Here is a 12,728-nt window from a genome sequence, read left to right as displayed (position 1 = left end):
GTGACTAACAGCAGCAGCTGCAGCATTAGTAGATCATACTGACAGTCAAATGAGGGGATGAGTTGACTGTTTTATGGGACTATATGCTCTTCCTTCTGCATGGATAGAAATTAGATACTTAATTCAACCTGGTTGTCTTCTACAGGCAACACATAAAAGAAGTATCTGCACTAACTTTACTATTAAAAGGGATCAAATGCACATTTTTCACTCTTCTGTCATGTTATCTTTTCACCATCCAGGGTAAGCGCCTGCCCGCCTATCTGTCTGCGGATGCTGAGGAGGGGGAAGTGTCTGATGATGACAGTGCTGACGAAATTGAAGAGGACTTCAAACTCAAAAGCAGTAATGTAAGCTACAAGAACATGACTCTACACTTTATGTGATTAGATAAATGCATGTTAACCTCAAACTCATCTTTAAAGTTATGTTTTGGACATAATTATTTTGTATGTGTTTAAGACTTTCTTGTTAAGTAGATCTAACAAAAATTATGCAATGCAAATATGAATGTACATGATTCTCTTTGTTTTATAAGGAGAGAAAATATTTAGCTATCTTTAATTTTATTATAATAGTCGTTTGAAGAGGCCAATAGCAGCTTTAGAAAGGAATCTTTTGCTTTCATCATTTGATTTAAAAAGAACACTCTGCTTTGATATTGCAACTTTACTCACATTCATTCATCAGTTTTATCCAATTTGAACACTTACAAAAAAAACAAACAAACATTTCCCTCTACATTGTGACATCATATGACTTTTTTGGCCCCTGAGGGAAGAATAAGTTGCTGTGACTAGACGAAAATGAACCTAAGGGGCTTGAGTTTAAAATTTTGTACATTTACAGTATAAGCTTAGTTCTAATAGAGTTAAAAATATTGTTATAATTTTTGTTATATTTTGTTATATAATCAATATCTGACAGCACCTTCGAATCCCAGGCAAAAAAAAAAAATATATATATTTCCAAATGATTTAAAGATCATTTCTAATTGTCATGAAAAAAAAAAATAAAGTTCTTTTTTTTTATTTTGTTAGGAATGCAGACATGACAAACATACTCATACTCCTTCATTAGGTTTAAGTAAAGATAAATGTATAAAAAAGAAAGGTAAAAGTATCGTTTGGGCTTCTTCACTTCAGTGAATGTTAAAAACCTAAAGGTTTTACACTGTTTTTAAGAACAAAAGGAAACTAAAGTTTTTGCTATAAGTAAATTAAGATAATCATCAAAAATTGTATTCTTCAAAAAACTGTTTTATTCAAAGAAATTAGATTAATTGTTTATCCTTTACTCGTTGTGTTGGTAGTGTGAACATAAAAAAGAAATACTGGCTCTATCTATTTTTTTTAATAGATTATACAGATTTAGCTGAGCAGAGGTCCTGCGTGAGCAGAAAAATGCTTTGAACTCTGGCAATTAAAACTTGAATTAAGAAACAGAATTAAAACTTTTAAATGTAAAATCTAATAATGGGGGATTGCCTGTCTATGCAGTGTATGCACATATCTGTAAAATACTCATGGAATTTTGTAAAACAGGACCTAAATGCAAGAAGGAGGAAGGATAAACAATTTTATTTATAAAAAAGAAATTCAAAACTGTATAAAACAGGCATGAATCTATAATATACCACAAGAGGCTTTTCTAAGATTTTGCTGTATTTTAAGAAGACAATATCCATCTGGTTTATTCAATTTGTAACTGATAGAAAGCTATAACAGCTTTTGATTTGTAAGAAATGAAAAACGATCAGTCAGTACTTTAATACTTAAAATCTAGTCAGGGTATTATTTCTTACTCGTAGATCCCAGATACACAACAGTTATCACATCCTACTTCCAACAAGCCAAAGTGATGTCAAAATAAAATCGAAATCTGCATTTAGCATATCTATCTGCCAAGGCAGATTTCCTTTGGTTTATTCCTCAAAATATGATCTCAATCAATAAATAGATTGAGATCATATTTTCCGCCCCACACAGGCAACAAAAAGGTTCACTAATGCGATCATAATGATGTTGCTGTAGATGAGATAACGACTTCAGTAATGGGCCTGTGATGGTTGTTGCTTTGTAAGTAATTACAACAATAATCTTTTCAGAAAAGCAAAGTTTAATGATGCAAAAAAAAAGAAATAAATAACAAAATGAGGAAGTTTTACTATCGATCCTTCGAAATAAATATGAATTAAACATTAAATTTGCACCTGCATGATACATAAAGATTTCTAGTTTGCTTTCCATGTGCACTTTTATATTCAAGTTATTTTTATCGTCCTTCAAGGAGAAAATATGTCTCAGAGCAAAGCTATACAACAAGCATAAAAATACTAACCACATGAAAGTGGTAATTAGTTAAGTAGTGCAGATTGATTCTTAATTGCAGTTGGTGTAAAATGTATTAAAGGAAAATGTATACTAATGTAATGCATACTAATGACTGTTGGAGCCTGAATCAACATCCGAATGGGAGAAGCACTAACTGCTTAAAAGGTTGTGATCAGTGTCTCCTAAAATGGCTTTTTTCAGGAGCTGTATATGCATTATTCATGCCTGCTACTTTGATAATGTCTCAAATTAGTTTTTTTTTATTCTGCATTGTAATGCTACTTTACCAATAAACACTTCAAAAAATAACATTTTGTATAAAAGCAAAGTAGAATAAAGCCATCATGTTTTGTCTATATTAAAAGTATTAAGTCTGTGTGGAATATAAAGTCTTTATACAGTAGGCTAGTTTTATAGATGGCCGATGTATTGAGGTGTGGAGCTAGGTGAGTCCTACATTGGACTCACCTGAACCAGGTGAGTCCAATGTATTTCTTCTGCTGGGCAGAACAAATACATATAAATACAAATACAAAAAGATGATTTGATGGCTCCACATCCCCCATCTCTGTACCCTGGTAATCATTGCTCTGTCCTCTTTCCACCTGTAAATTCTTGGAGGTAATAAGGGGATTAGAGGTTCTGCTTCTAAAGTCAATGGTCAGGTCTGTGTTTTTGTTTTGTTTTGCACATCACTTCTCAAAGACCTCCAGAGCTGGCAGTTAATACACCTCCTCCTACCTGGAGCAGGCTGATTAAAGCATGTTATTTCATAACATAAGCAGTCATCATATGAATTTTCTAGAGGAACCCCCCTCACTGGCATTATTTTCCAAGCTTGGTTTCATAAGTGAGCATGGGATCCTTCCCCTGCATTAAGCTGGAGGCACAAAGCCACAGAGGCCTCAGCAGATGATCATCGCCATTTTCAAAGGGATGTTGGCAGGTTACTAGGAGTTTCTGTATTATGCATATTACACCAGCGTGCTTTCACAGCAGTCACTGATAACATTGCACCAATAGAATTACATGCTTTTTACGTAACAAAAAATGAAGTGTTATAGAGAATAACATTTTTTTAGCTGCTAATGATTATTATGCTACATTATCTGAGATTTAGTGCTAAATAAAGCAAAAGGCAGAGAAAAAGAAACAGGGTTATTACTCCAGATAAAGACTCCTAAATGCAAACTGTCATACTGCAGAGTGAGAGAAAAACCATTGATATTTAAGGAAGGAGTTGTTTAGTCATTTTCAGCCTGGGGCCACCTTGATTAACGGAGAGGCTTTGCAAGGACCCCTTACATGTCAGTACCTGAAGAGGGGTGGATTTAGTGAAGAAATGAGATCCCATCTGGAGGAAAAAACATCATGTAGAAACTTTGATGCAAAACGTGTAGACATCAATATGCAAGTTAAAACTGGGGCACAAACAAATAGAACATTGACCCCAAGTATATCCCCAAACATAGATAAACAAAGTCTATTTGTTATTATTCTGGAAAAATATTTATCTGTAGAAGATTATATATATATATATATATATATATATATATATATATATATATATATATATATATATATATATATATATATATATATGAATAAATAAAGCAAGTAGACAAGCAGCCTGATTGAGCTCTTGAACTAAAATTTTGTTGAGCAACACTGTGAGGCAATCATTAAAACAGGTCTTTTCTATAAAGTTCAGGAAATGTTCAGTGTCAGACTCCTGCTCCTGTCGACAGGTATGTTTGTTAACTGTACATGAGCAAGGTACTTAAATATTTCTGGGAAAGTTTGTATTTAAAAGTTTTATTTTTTGGAAAACTAAATCAAAATCCATATTTTATTTTGCAAATGTATGATTTAGTAAATGTTTATCTATAATGACTTTTTTTCAGTTTTGTGTTATTTAAATTTCTAGTATTAATTTGTCAATTTGCACAAATGTATACAGTATATATTTGACTCAGGTGACTTTAAACAGAGACGCACCTAAAAGGTGCAGGACATTGGACCATGAGGAGCAAAACTGAGGAAGATTGGTCTAGATGTACAATGCTAGCATATACCCAAAATATTGTGCGGCTGTAAGGGTAGCAAATGGCTCAGGAAGGTTATTTATCAGAAATAGTATGTATTGTTCCTTTTTATTTTGCATTAGTGCATGTTTTATGCTGCCTATTACATTAAATCTTTAGTAAACCTAATTAAGCTTGGGTTGTTATATGAAAACAAAATCTGAAAAGGTGTCCTGCAATAAGCCTAAGCCACCCTATGCAGTCTTAATTCTTTGAAACTCAGATTTCTTTTTTCTTGCATTCAGCTCTCCCTTATCTTGACACCTGAGGTTTCTTTCTTTTATCTAGGGCAATGGCCAAACCCAAGTGGAGTCTCACATCAGAAAGAAACTAGACTCTCTTCTGAAGGAGTCCCGGATCGTAGACAAGGAGGACACCGACAGCTTCAGCATCCGAGCTCTTCTTAGAGCCACACACCAGGGCCTTCAGAAGAACCTGCGGCAGGTAAAGTTCCCAAAGCAACAGAGGCTGCTTGCAGAGCTGAACGCCAGGAAGAGACATTCTTGTCAATATATCAAGAGCATGAAAGAGAAAAGGAGGGGAATAAAAATAGGTCATGATGTTAGTCATGCTGGAGGCTCGGAGAGTCGAGTGACAGTTTAGTTTAAGCTACACTTAATGGTCAAACATACACATGGAACAGATTGTATGACTTCTCTCCTGGATTACTGCATGTTATCCAAGGCATATTGAAAAAAGGCTGAAAGTGAAGATGCTCTAAATGTCTCTAATGTTAATATTTAATTTTGTTGCTTGCGTCTTATTTTTAGAACCTTGGTTTCCTGAGAGCCATTTCAGCATAGTGGGTGTAGTGCATCGGGGTTTCCTCTTCTCTCTAATGTAGTCCTACATTGGCGGTGATCCCTTTCACCTCATTCTGTCTCTGAAGCTTTTTCTCTCCAAGTGATTCTAGCTGGTATATTTTGTAGCTCTCTCCCACTGCTCCCTTCAGCTGTCTGATGTTTTATTGAGCGTTTGTTGCGCCTCCTTCAGCTCAACAGCTTTAGGGTTTAAATGACTCACTGCTTGCTAATGTGTTTGGTATTTCACAACCATATGAAACCCAGATATGAATACAAGCAACAGTGCACAAGGTGGTAGATGAAAACTCCTTGAGTGTCTTTTTCTGCTTTTTGAACAGAGCTCCAAAGGGGTTCTAAGGAAATCTCAAAGCAGGTCCCTTATCACAACACTTAAACAAAAGGTAAGATTCAGAAAATCTATTTTCTTTATCTTTTTATGTCATATGTATTTTATTTTTGCAGAGAGGCTAATTCAGTTTAGTTGTTGTTTTCACTGCTTTTGGATTTTTATACCTCAAACTTAATGTTTTTTTGTATTTTATACAAGGTTTTATTTTATAGAAAATTGTATATATACTTCTCTGCCCCCTTGTGTCCTTTGCTTCTTTTTTTTCCTTCCTTCTTTCTCTCAGTCCAACTAGAGCTGGAATATTTATTTTATTTTCGTTACATTACATTTAACAAGAGAAAGACAAAGATTTTCTCCCTCCAGTCCTTTGGTTGGCAGTAATACACTTAAAGTGAGTTTGCTACCACACAGATGGGAATAAAGAGTGACAGCTCCAAGAATTTTTATAAGCAAGTGTTACAGTAAAGTCCTGGATCAATGGACTCTAGATAAGCAAGCTTTGAAGGTCATAAAACACTAAAACATCAGAGTGAAACTTATATATGCATGTGCTTAGTGCAAATGAAAACCACAATAAATTGCAATACTGATTGAAAATAATGACATTTTTCTATACATCATTCAGACCTACTTCCAACCATGTAACACATTTCTCTTCCTTCTGCCTTGTATTCCTTGTTATTTATTTCCTGCCAACCAGGTGTCCAATTTCCTTCACCACTTATTTCTTTCCTGCTTTTCTGTATTGTGTAATTTCTACCCTCTTTGTGTCATGCTTTTTTTTTTGCTTCTTTTTCAATCCTTGCTTCATTCTTCAGTGCTTGCCATCTCTTATTTCTGTCTTTTTTGTTCTAATTTTGTACCCTTTTTCCCAAGTTACTTATTCTCTTAGTTTCCCCCCCTTTGTTTTTCTGTCCTTAATTCATTATTTTCTTCCTTTTGTCATTTCTGTTATCCTTCCTTCCTTCCTTCCTTCCTTCCTTCCTTCCTTCCTTCCTTCCTTCCTTCCTTCCTTCCTTCCTTCCTTCCTTCCTTCCTTCCTTCCTTCCATCCATCCATCCATCCATCCATCCATCCATCCATCCATCCATCCATCCATCCATCCATCCATCCATCCGTTTTCTTCACTGTTAAAAAGTGATCGTAAATGTGTGGAATTAAAAATTACTTTGATCTACAAAATCTACAAATCTATGGAATCTAGTTTTGTAAAATAAAATATGGATCTAAATATTTTTTTGTTGTTAAAAATGTGTATTGAGGTTTTCCTTGTCTTTGACAAAAAATCCAATCAGTGAAGCAGTAGAAAATTTGTCTCTAGCTTATAGTTTTTATTACTCACAAACCTTACATATATACCACTGAATTTTTCTGTCCTCTTTTTCCACCTGCTTTTACCCACTCAAAATTCCACTTCAGCCTTTTATGGCTCCCTCTTTGGGTATCATACAGCCTCCCACGTCTGCTTGGGTGGTTGTGTGTATGTTTGTGTATACTGTATATAAATGCGCATGCCTTGGATGCCTGCAGTGTTAGTTGAGAAAGTGAACACTGTAATTATTAAACATTTCTAATCTTCTCAGCCTCTCTTTGCTACAATGCATAATGTGTTACTCTTAAAGAAATAAAGTAGGAGTGAGAATGACTACAGCTGAGTAAGGAGGCAGCATTGTGTATGATGGATCATAAATGTAGCACAATGTTTAGGTTGACAGCTAAAGGCAAAGTTAACATACATAGAATATATTTCTGCTTTCTAAATTGGGTTTTAAAAAAAAATATATTTCTATGTCTGTCCAGAGGCACTCCAAATCAAGGCTGACATGTCAAAGTGTGGAGAAGGAGGAAGACTCTCAGGAAAGATCTGGGAGAGAAGCTGGAGGACAGTTCAACAGGTGATCTTTAAACGGCTTCATCATAATGCTGAGTGTTTGACAACTGAAAGGCTTGATGGCTGCAGTGACGTCTGAATAATCCTACTCAACAGGAGACATGAAACCACTAAATCTCCTTCTGTCCTAAAACAGTACAGTGCTGTATAAACAGGGATGCTGAAGGTAAATTTTAAAGTTAGACCTATAAGGGAAAAGAAAAACAAATTGTTTGGGAATCTTCTCTCTTCAATTAAAAAATGATTATAAGCAAAGAAATCTTGTAATCAATCCAGCCTTGCCCATTTTTAAAATCATCACACAGCTCCTGAGGCTGGTTATCATATATTAAACATCTTAGCTACCCTTTTCATAATTCATAATATAATAATTTCCTTTAAAGAAGATTTACAGAAGTAACATGGAAGAAAAAATATAGTATTTAGTATATAAGAGTAAAATTAAGTTTTTTTTAGATTCAAGAAAAGTGGTTTAATAAATCTTTTTAATGTGATGCAGTTTAGTTTTAAAGGGTATCAGATCTTTAGAAAAGTGGTTAATTTATTAAAATGTCACATAAGCAAGTAAATGTTAATTTACTGGAAACAATTAGCAATTTTCCATTCCATAGAGGTTGAAAGAAAAAAGTTATTTTATTAACCTAAAAGATTTAACCTGAAAAAATCTGAAAGTGATCGGCATCAGCCGCACCATCACCCTGATGGGTAACAGGGAGAAGATAGATGGAAAATACAATAATTTGTCTAGATTGTAGTCTTTTTTGTTACTATTCTAAAGACAGCATACGTCTGTATCTAAATGGTAATTCATTATATAGTATATAAGTAGTATGATTAGTAGAATTCATATTTACTTTTGATACATAATAAAATGTTTTGCCTTTTTATATTTTACTAAGTTTATTATAAAAAGAGTACATATGAAACAAAATAAGAAAAATATAACTTGACCTACTTTTTGAAGTATTTATTTTCAGACTGTTGATTTAGCTTATTCTATCCAAACAGAATCTTTTTTGGAAATTTGAATTAATCACTTTGCTGTGATTAGGAATTTAACAAAACAAATTGTCAGTTTAAAAATTTATATGCTTTATTTGCTTTTAAGTTTGTGCTTTTCTCCAGTCTCTGTTCCTTATTTATTACGTTCATAATTATTTCAAAACATTATTGTGACTGACTGTGTTTGTCTAAGAGCATATATGCTGGATTTGTAGATGTAGGTTTGCAAGAATGAGAGAATATTGCAGCATGGCATACGTGCTGGTTCCTTTTAAGCTTTTTGCCTTTGATGCTACTTCCTGTGGTTTACAAGCTGCGTCTTATGGACAATCCTCTCTGCCCCGCCATGAATTTCCACTGTAAATGGGTCAGTGTGAGTGTATGCATCTTTTGCACCAAAATCTTTTCAATAAGTTTTGTGTCCTGTTTTTTTTTTTTTTTCTTCAATTATATTTTTAGGATTGGAAGAAAAAGGAAGACAATAAAACTAAGTAGAGATCTATCAAACCTGGTAGTCTTCACCAATTCTGTTGCCTCACAGGAATGCTTAAATGACGGTAAAACAACACTGACACCTACACATCCGAGGCATAAACTGCAATGCATTGAAACCTCTGTGGATTTTTTTTCTCATGTCCTGGCTGTATTGTTACTGCTTGTTTGTTTTTAAGGAACTCCAGGTGATGTTTTGTCATTCAGCGAGACCAGAGCGCAATCTCTGGTCAATCACAAGGCTGAGCAGTTCCTGACATTTAACCAGAGACAACTGTCAAGGATTTATCCCTCAGCCTATCGTATCGACTCCTCTAATTTCAACCCGCAGTTCTACTGGAATGTTGGTTGTCAATTGGGTAAGAATTTCCAGCCTTAATCACATGATGGTATTCACACCCTCGACGCTGTTTCCTTTTTTTGTGTTACAACCTCAATACAGTTAACCTAAATACAGTTTCCTAATATGGGTTTCCATTAGTGCCAAAAATATGCGTACATGTCTATGTAAGCTGTATATGTCACATGCTTATGTTTATTTAATGTGTACATGTTAGGTGAAGATGCTGTTGAAGATTCCCAGTCATCCAGGTCCTAGTCATTGCAAAAAAAGTGAGAAAACAATCCACTAGACTTTGTTTTCCAAGTTTGAAGACATTTCACTTCCCACCCAGGAAGCTTTTTCAATAAGAAAAAAAAAAAATCTATAGAATTTTTTATAATTTAAAATCTTCCTGGATGGGAAGCGAAATGTTTTCAAATGTCTTCAGAATTAGAAAACAAAGTCCAGTGGATTGTTTTAGGTGCTTATTTTAAAAATAAATGTTAGGTGCTTATTTAAGAGGAATATGTTAGATAGTTAAATCTATGTTAATTGTTGAGTATATATGTTAGGTAGGTTATGATAGATAGGTGCTTATGTCTTTGTGAGGGGCCTTTGTATTGTTGTGAGTCAATACACCCCCTCCCCTATCTGACCCTCACTCAATCCGCAGTCAACTTTTGGAATGCCAGTGATGGAAGGTAGTGTGCAGAAATTTAATATCGTAAGTAGAGGTGATTAATTCAAAATGAAATGAATAGATTAAAACTATTATTACATATTATCTGAACAGGAAACAAATTCACTGGCAAAAGTATCCTATTTTAGGCAAATTGTTTATGCCAATGAAAAAATAAATAGACAAAAAAAAAAAAAACATTCAAAAAAAAAAAAAATAATAACCTAAGGAAGCTTTACTAAATAATACGCTCAAAAGATACAGTTTCATTATTCAAAAGAATAGGCTAATCTTGGAAAAAAAGCAAGATATATTAATATTAACTGCATAAACATGTAAGTAAATTAATATGACAAATAAGCTACATTTATCTGTCCTAACACAAGAACCCAAAATATACACCTAACATATACACTTATATACACTAAACATAGCATTATATGTTAACATGTACATCTAGCAGATGCACCTAACATACATACATTATTGTACATAAACACACTACATCTACATATAGTACATAGACACAAACAAATACATATTTTTGGCACTAATGGAAACCCCAAGTTTATATTATTTGGATTTTAAGAGATAACCTCAAGATATAAGTTCTAAAACCTGCGTCTTAATTAGGCTACCGCTGGCCTGCATTTTTTTAGTTGTCTTTCTGTTGCAACACACTTGGTTCAAATAGTTACTTTATCTCATCAGCAGTTATCAAGTTTGGCAGAAGCCTGTTGATCATTCGGTATTACAAGTTAGATGTGTGGCAGTGATGCCACGCCAAAAAAAACCCAAAAAACTATTTTGCAAGGTAAAAAAAAAAACACAGACACATACAAACATATAAACCTGAAAAGAGAATTTCTAAAATTTATATACTGAGAGAGATACATGTTGAACTCTTTAAAAAGGTGTCTGAGTTTAAATCAAACCTGATAGATTAGGAAGCAAGACGGGGGAGCTATGCAAAACATTTCAGAAGTTGAAGCAATCATGGCATAATTCATTAATATTTCAGAAAAAATAATAATGTTCTTCTCATGCTAATCCAAACAGGAAAATTAAACACCTTAAGCACGTGCCTACATATCATTTTCTTCATCTGTTTTCCCTTTAGCACATAGATTTTGAAGATGGAAGAACTTTTCAGTTTTGTTTCAGGCATTTTTGTTCATGTCTTTCAGGCAAAAAGGCTGTTAGATGTCTTGGATGTCGTTTTGGTTTAAGAGAATTTAACCTGATATGCTTTTCTACTATCTGAAGACAGTTCTTTTAATGCTGTCTTGTAATACCATGAAATTTAAAAACTGTTAGAAATGTAGATTTATGGAATAACTCCAACCCTCACTAAATGACAAAAAACAAAAACAAAATAATGGAGAAACTGATTGCCATTCATTCCCAATTTAAATGGTTTTGTTTGTCATGTATTTTTTTTTTCAGTTGCGCTGAACTATCAAACAGATGGACGGATGATGCAGCTCAACAGATCAAAATTCATGGTGAATGGAGGCATTGGTTACGTCCTCAAGCCGCCTCCTATGTGTAAAGGTAAAACAATACAAAGAATAGGTACAAAAAAAATAAAGATAAGCTTTGATCAAGTTCATTTGTCATTTTTTCTACATAAGTAACCGTTATGATGAACAAAAATCTATCAAGCATAGTATTTCTTTTGTTACAGTTGAATGATTTCTACCACAATTTAAAGAGGCTGTGATATAAATGCATGTCTTTATTTTTGAGAAATAATTACTCTTCTCTAGTAATTATGAGGAACACCATCAGAACCTAATAATTATTATAATAAAGAATTACAGTAAGCTACTGTCTTTTTTTTTTTACCAGGTGTGCGATTAAGTAACAAGATCAACTAGAAAATTTCTAAAGAAATTTTGAGGGGGGCCACCTACTGCCCGTCTGGGTAACTGTGCCAATACGGCCCTGGCAAGTTACATTGGGGCTCCCCAGACCAACTGCTTATGCCTTTGAGGGCTGCTGAGGGAAGGAAAGAGGGCTAGGTCATGGGCAAAGAGAGCTGTGTGCCACTTGTGCTGAAATCTGGGAAATAGACGTGCACAGCATATGATGCACAAGGGTAATATGGGTTCTCCATATTGAACCGCAGTGGGTAAAGCGCAGTTGGCGTGCTCTGCCCGCCTGCTAGGAGCCCTTGCAGGGATGAAAAAAATCACCAATGGCGGGCTCCGCCCGCCTGCTAAGAGCCATTGCAGTGATGAAATCACCATTGGCGGGCTTCGCCCGCCTTCTAAGAGCCATTGCAGTGATGAAATCACCAATGGCGGGCTCCGCCCGCATGCTCAGAGCCATTGCAGTGATGAAATTACAAATGGCTATGAGCAATATGCCAGAATGTATGAGTGTGTATAAGGAAGAGGCTTTTATTCTGTAGAGTCCCTGTAGTCTTATTTTGAAAGTCTATCATGGATGTGCATCAAAAGATGGGTCATGCCCAGCAGTGATATAGAATCCATTTCCACATGTTAAATCACTGGTTTTCCATGTTATTAGGTGAATAGTTGCTGTATTACAGAGTAAATGGGAGACTTTTATTGTGAAATTTGCTCTGGGGTGTGTTTTGAAAAGGTCACTAGAGTCTAATAAAAACAACCTGGAAGAGTTTGGGTCATAATGTTGAGCCATTTGCATCAATTATTGCATTAGTATAATCTAGAGGCTTTTATTTTGTAGGGTCCCTGGAGTCTTATTTTGAAAGTCCAACAGAGTTGTGTTTAGAGAAAATGTTCAG

The 12,728-nt window shown here is 34.6% G+C and overlaps 1 protein-coding gene across 3 annotated transcripts in view; it reads left to right on the top strand.

The window, feature by feature from the left end:
• Positions 1-11,607, top strand: part of LOC119795408 (1-phosphatidylinositol 4,5-bisphosphate phosphodiesterase eta-1-like) — a 77,611-nt gene extending 66,004 nt beyond the window's left edge. For all 3 annotated transcript variants that reach the window (XM_038303404.1, XM_038303405.1, XM_038303403.1), the window contains 7 exons: positions 243-350; positions 4,706-4,861; positions 5,559-5,621; positions 7,370-7,464; positions 8,922-9,019; positions 9,134-9,313; positions 11,402-11,607. In XM_038303404.1, coding sequence (XP_038159332.1) covers positions 243-350; positions 4,706-4,861; positions 5,559-5,621; positions 7,370-7,464; positions 8,922-9,019; positions 9,134-9,313; positions 11,402-11,592 — 891 coding nt within the window. In that variant the 3' untranslated portion in view covers positions 11,593-11,607. The remainder of the gene's footprint in view (positions 1-242; positions 351-4,705; positions 4,862-5,558; positions 5,622-7,369; positions 7,465-8,921; positions 9,020-9,133; positions 9,314-11,401) is intronic.
• The last annotated feature ends 1,121 nt before the right edge of the window (positions 11,608-12,728 follow it).

The sequence above is a fragment of the Cyprinodon tularosa genome, unplaced genomic scaffold (genome assembly GCF_016077235.1).
Source record: "Cyprinodon tularosa strain WSP-4 unplaced genomic scaffold, ASM1607723v1 ctg51, whole genome shotgun sequence".
NCBI classification, from domain to species: Eukaryota; Metazoa; Chordata; class Actinopteri; order Cyprinodontiformes; family Cyprinodontidae; genus Cyprinodon; species Cyprinodon tularosa.
This window is presented reverse-complemented; position numbering and strand designations above follow the sequence as displayed.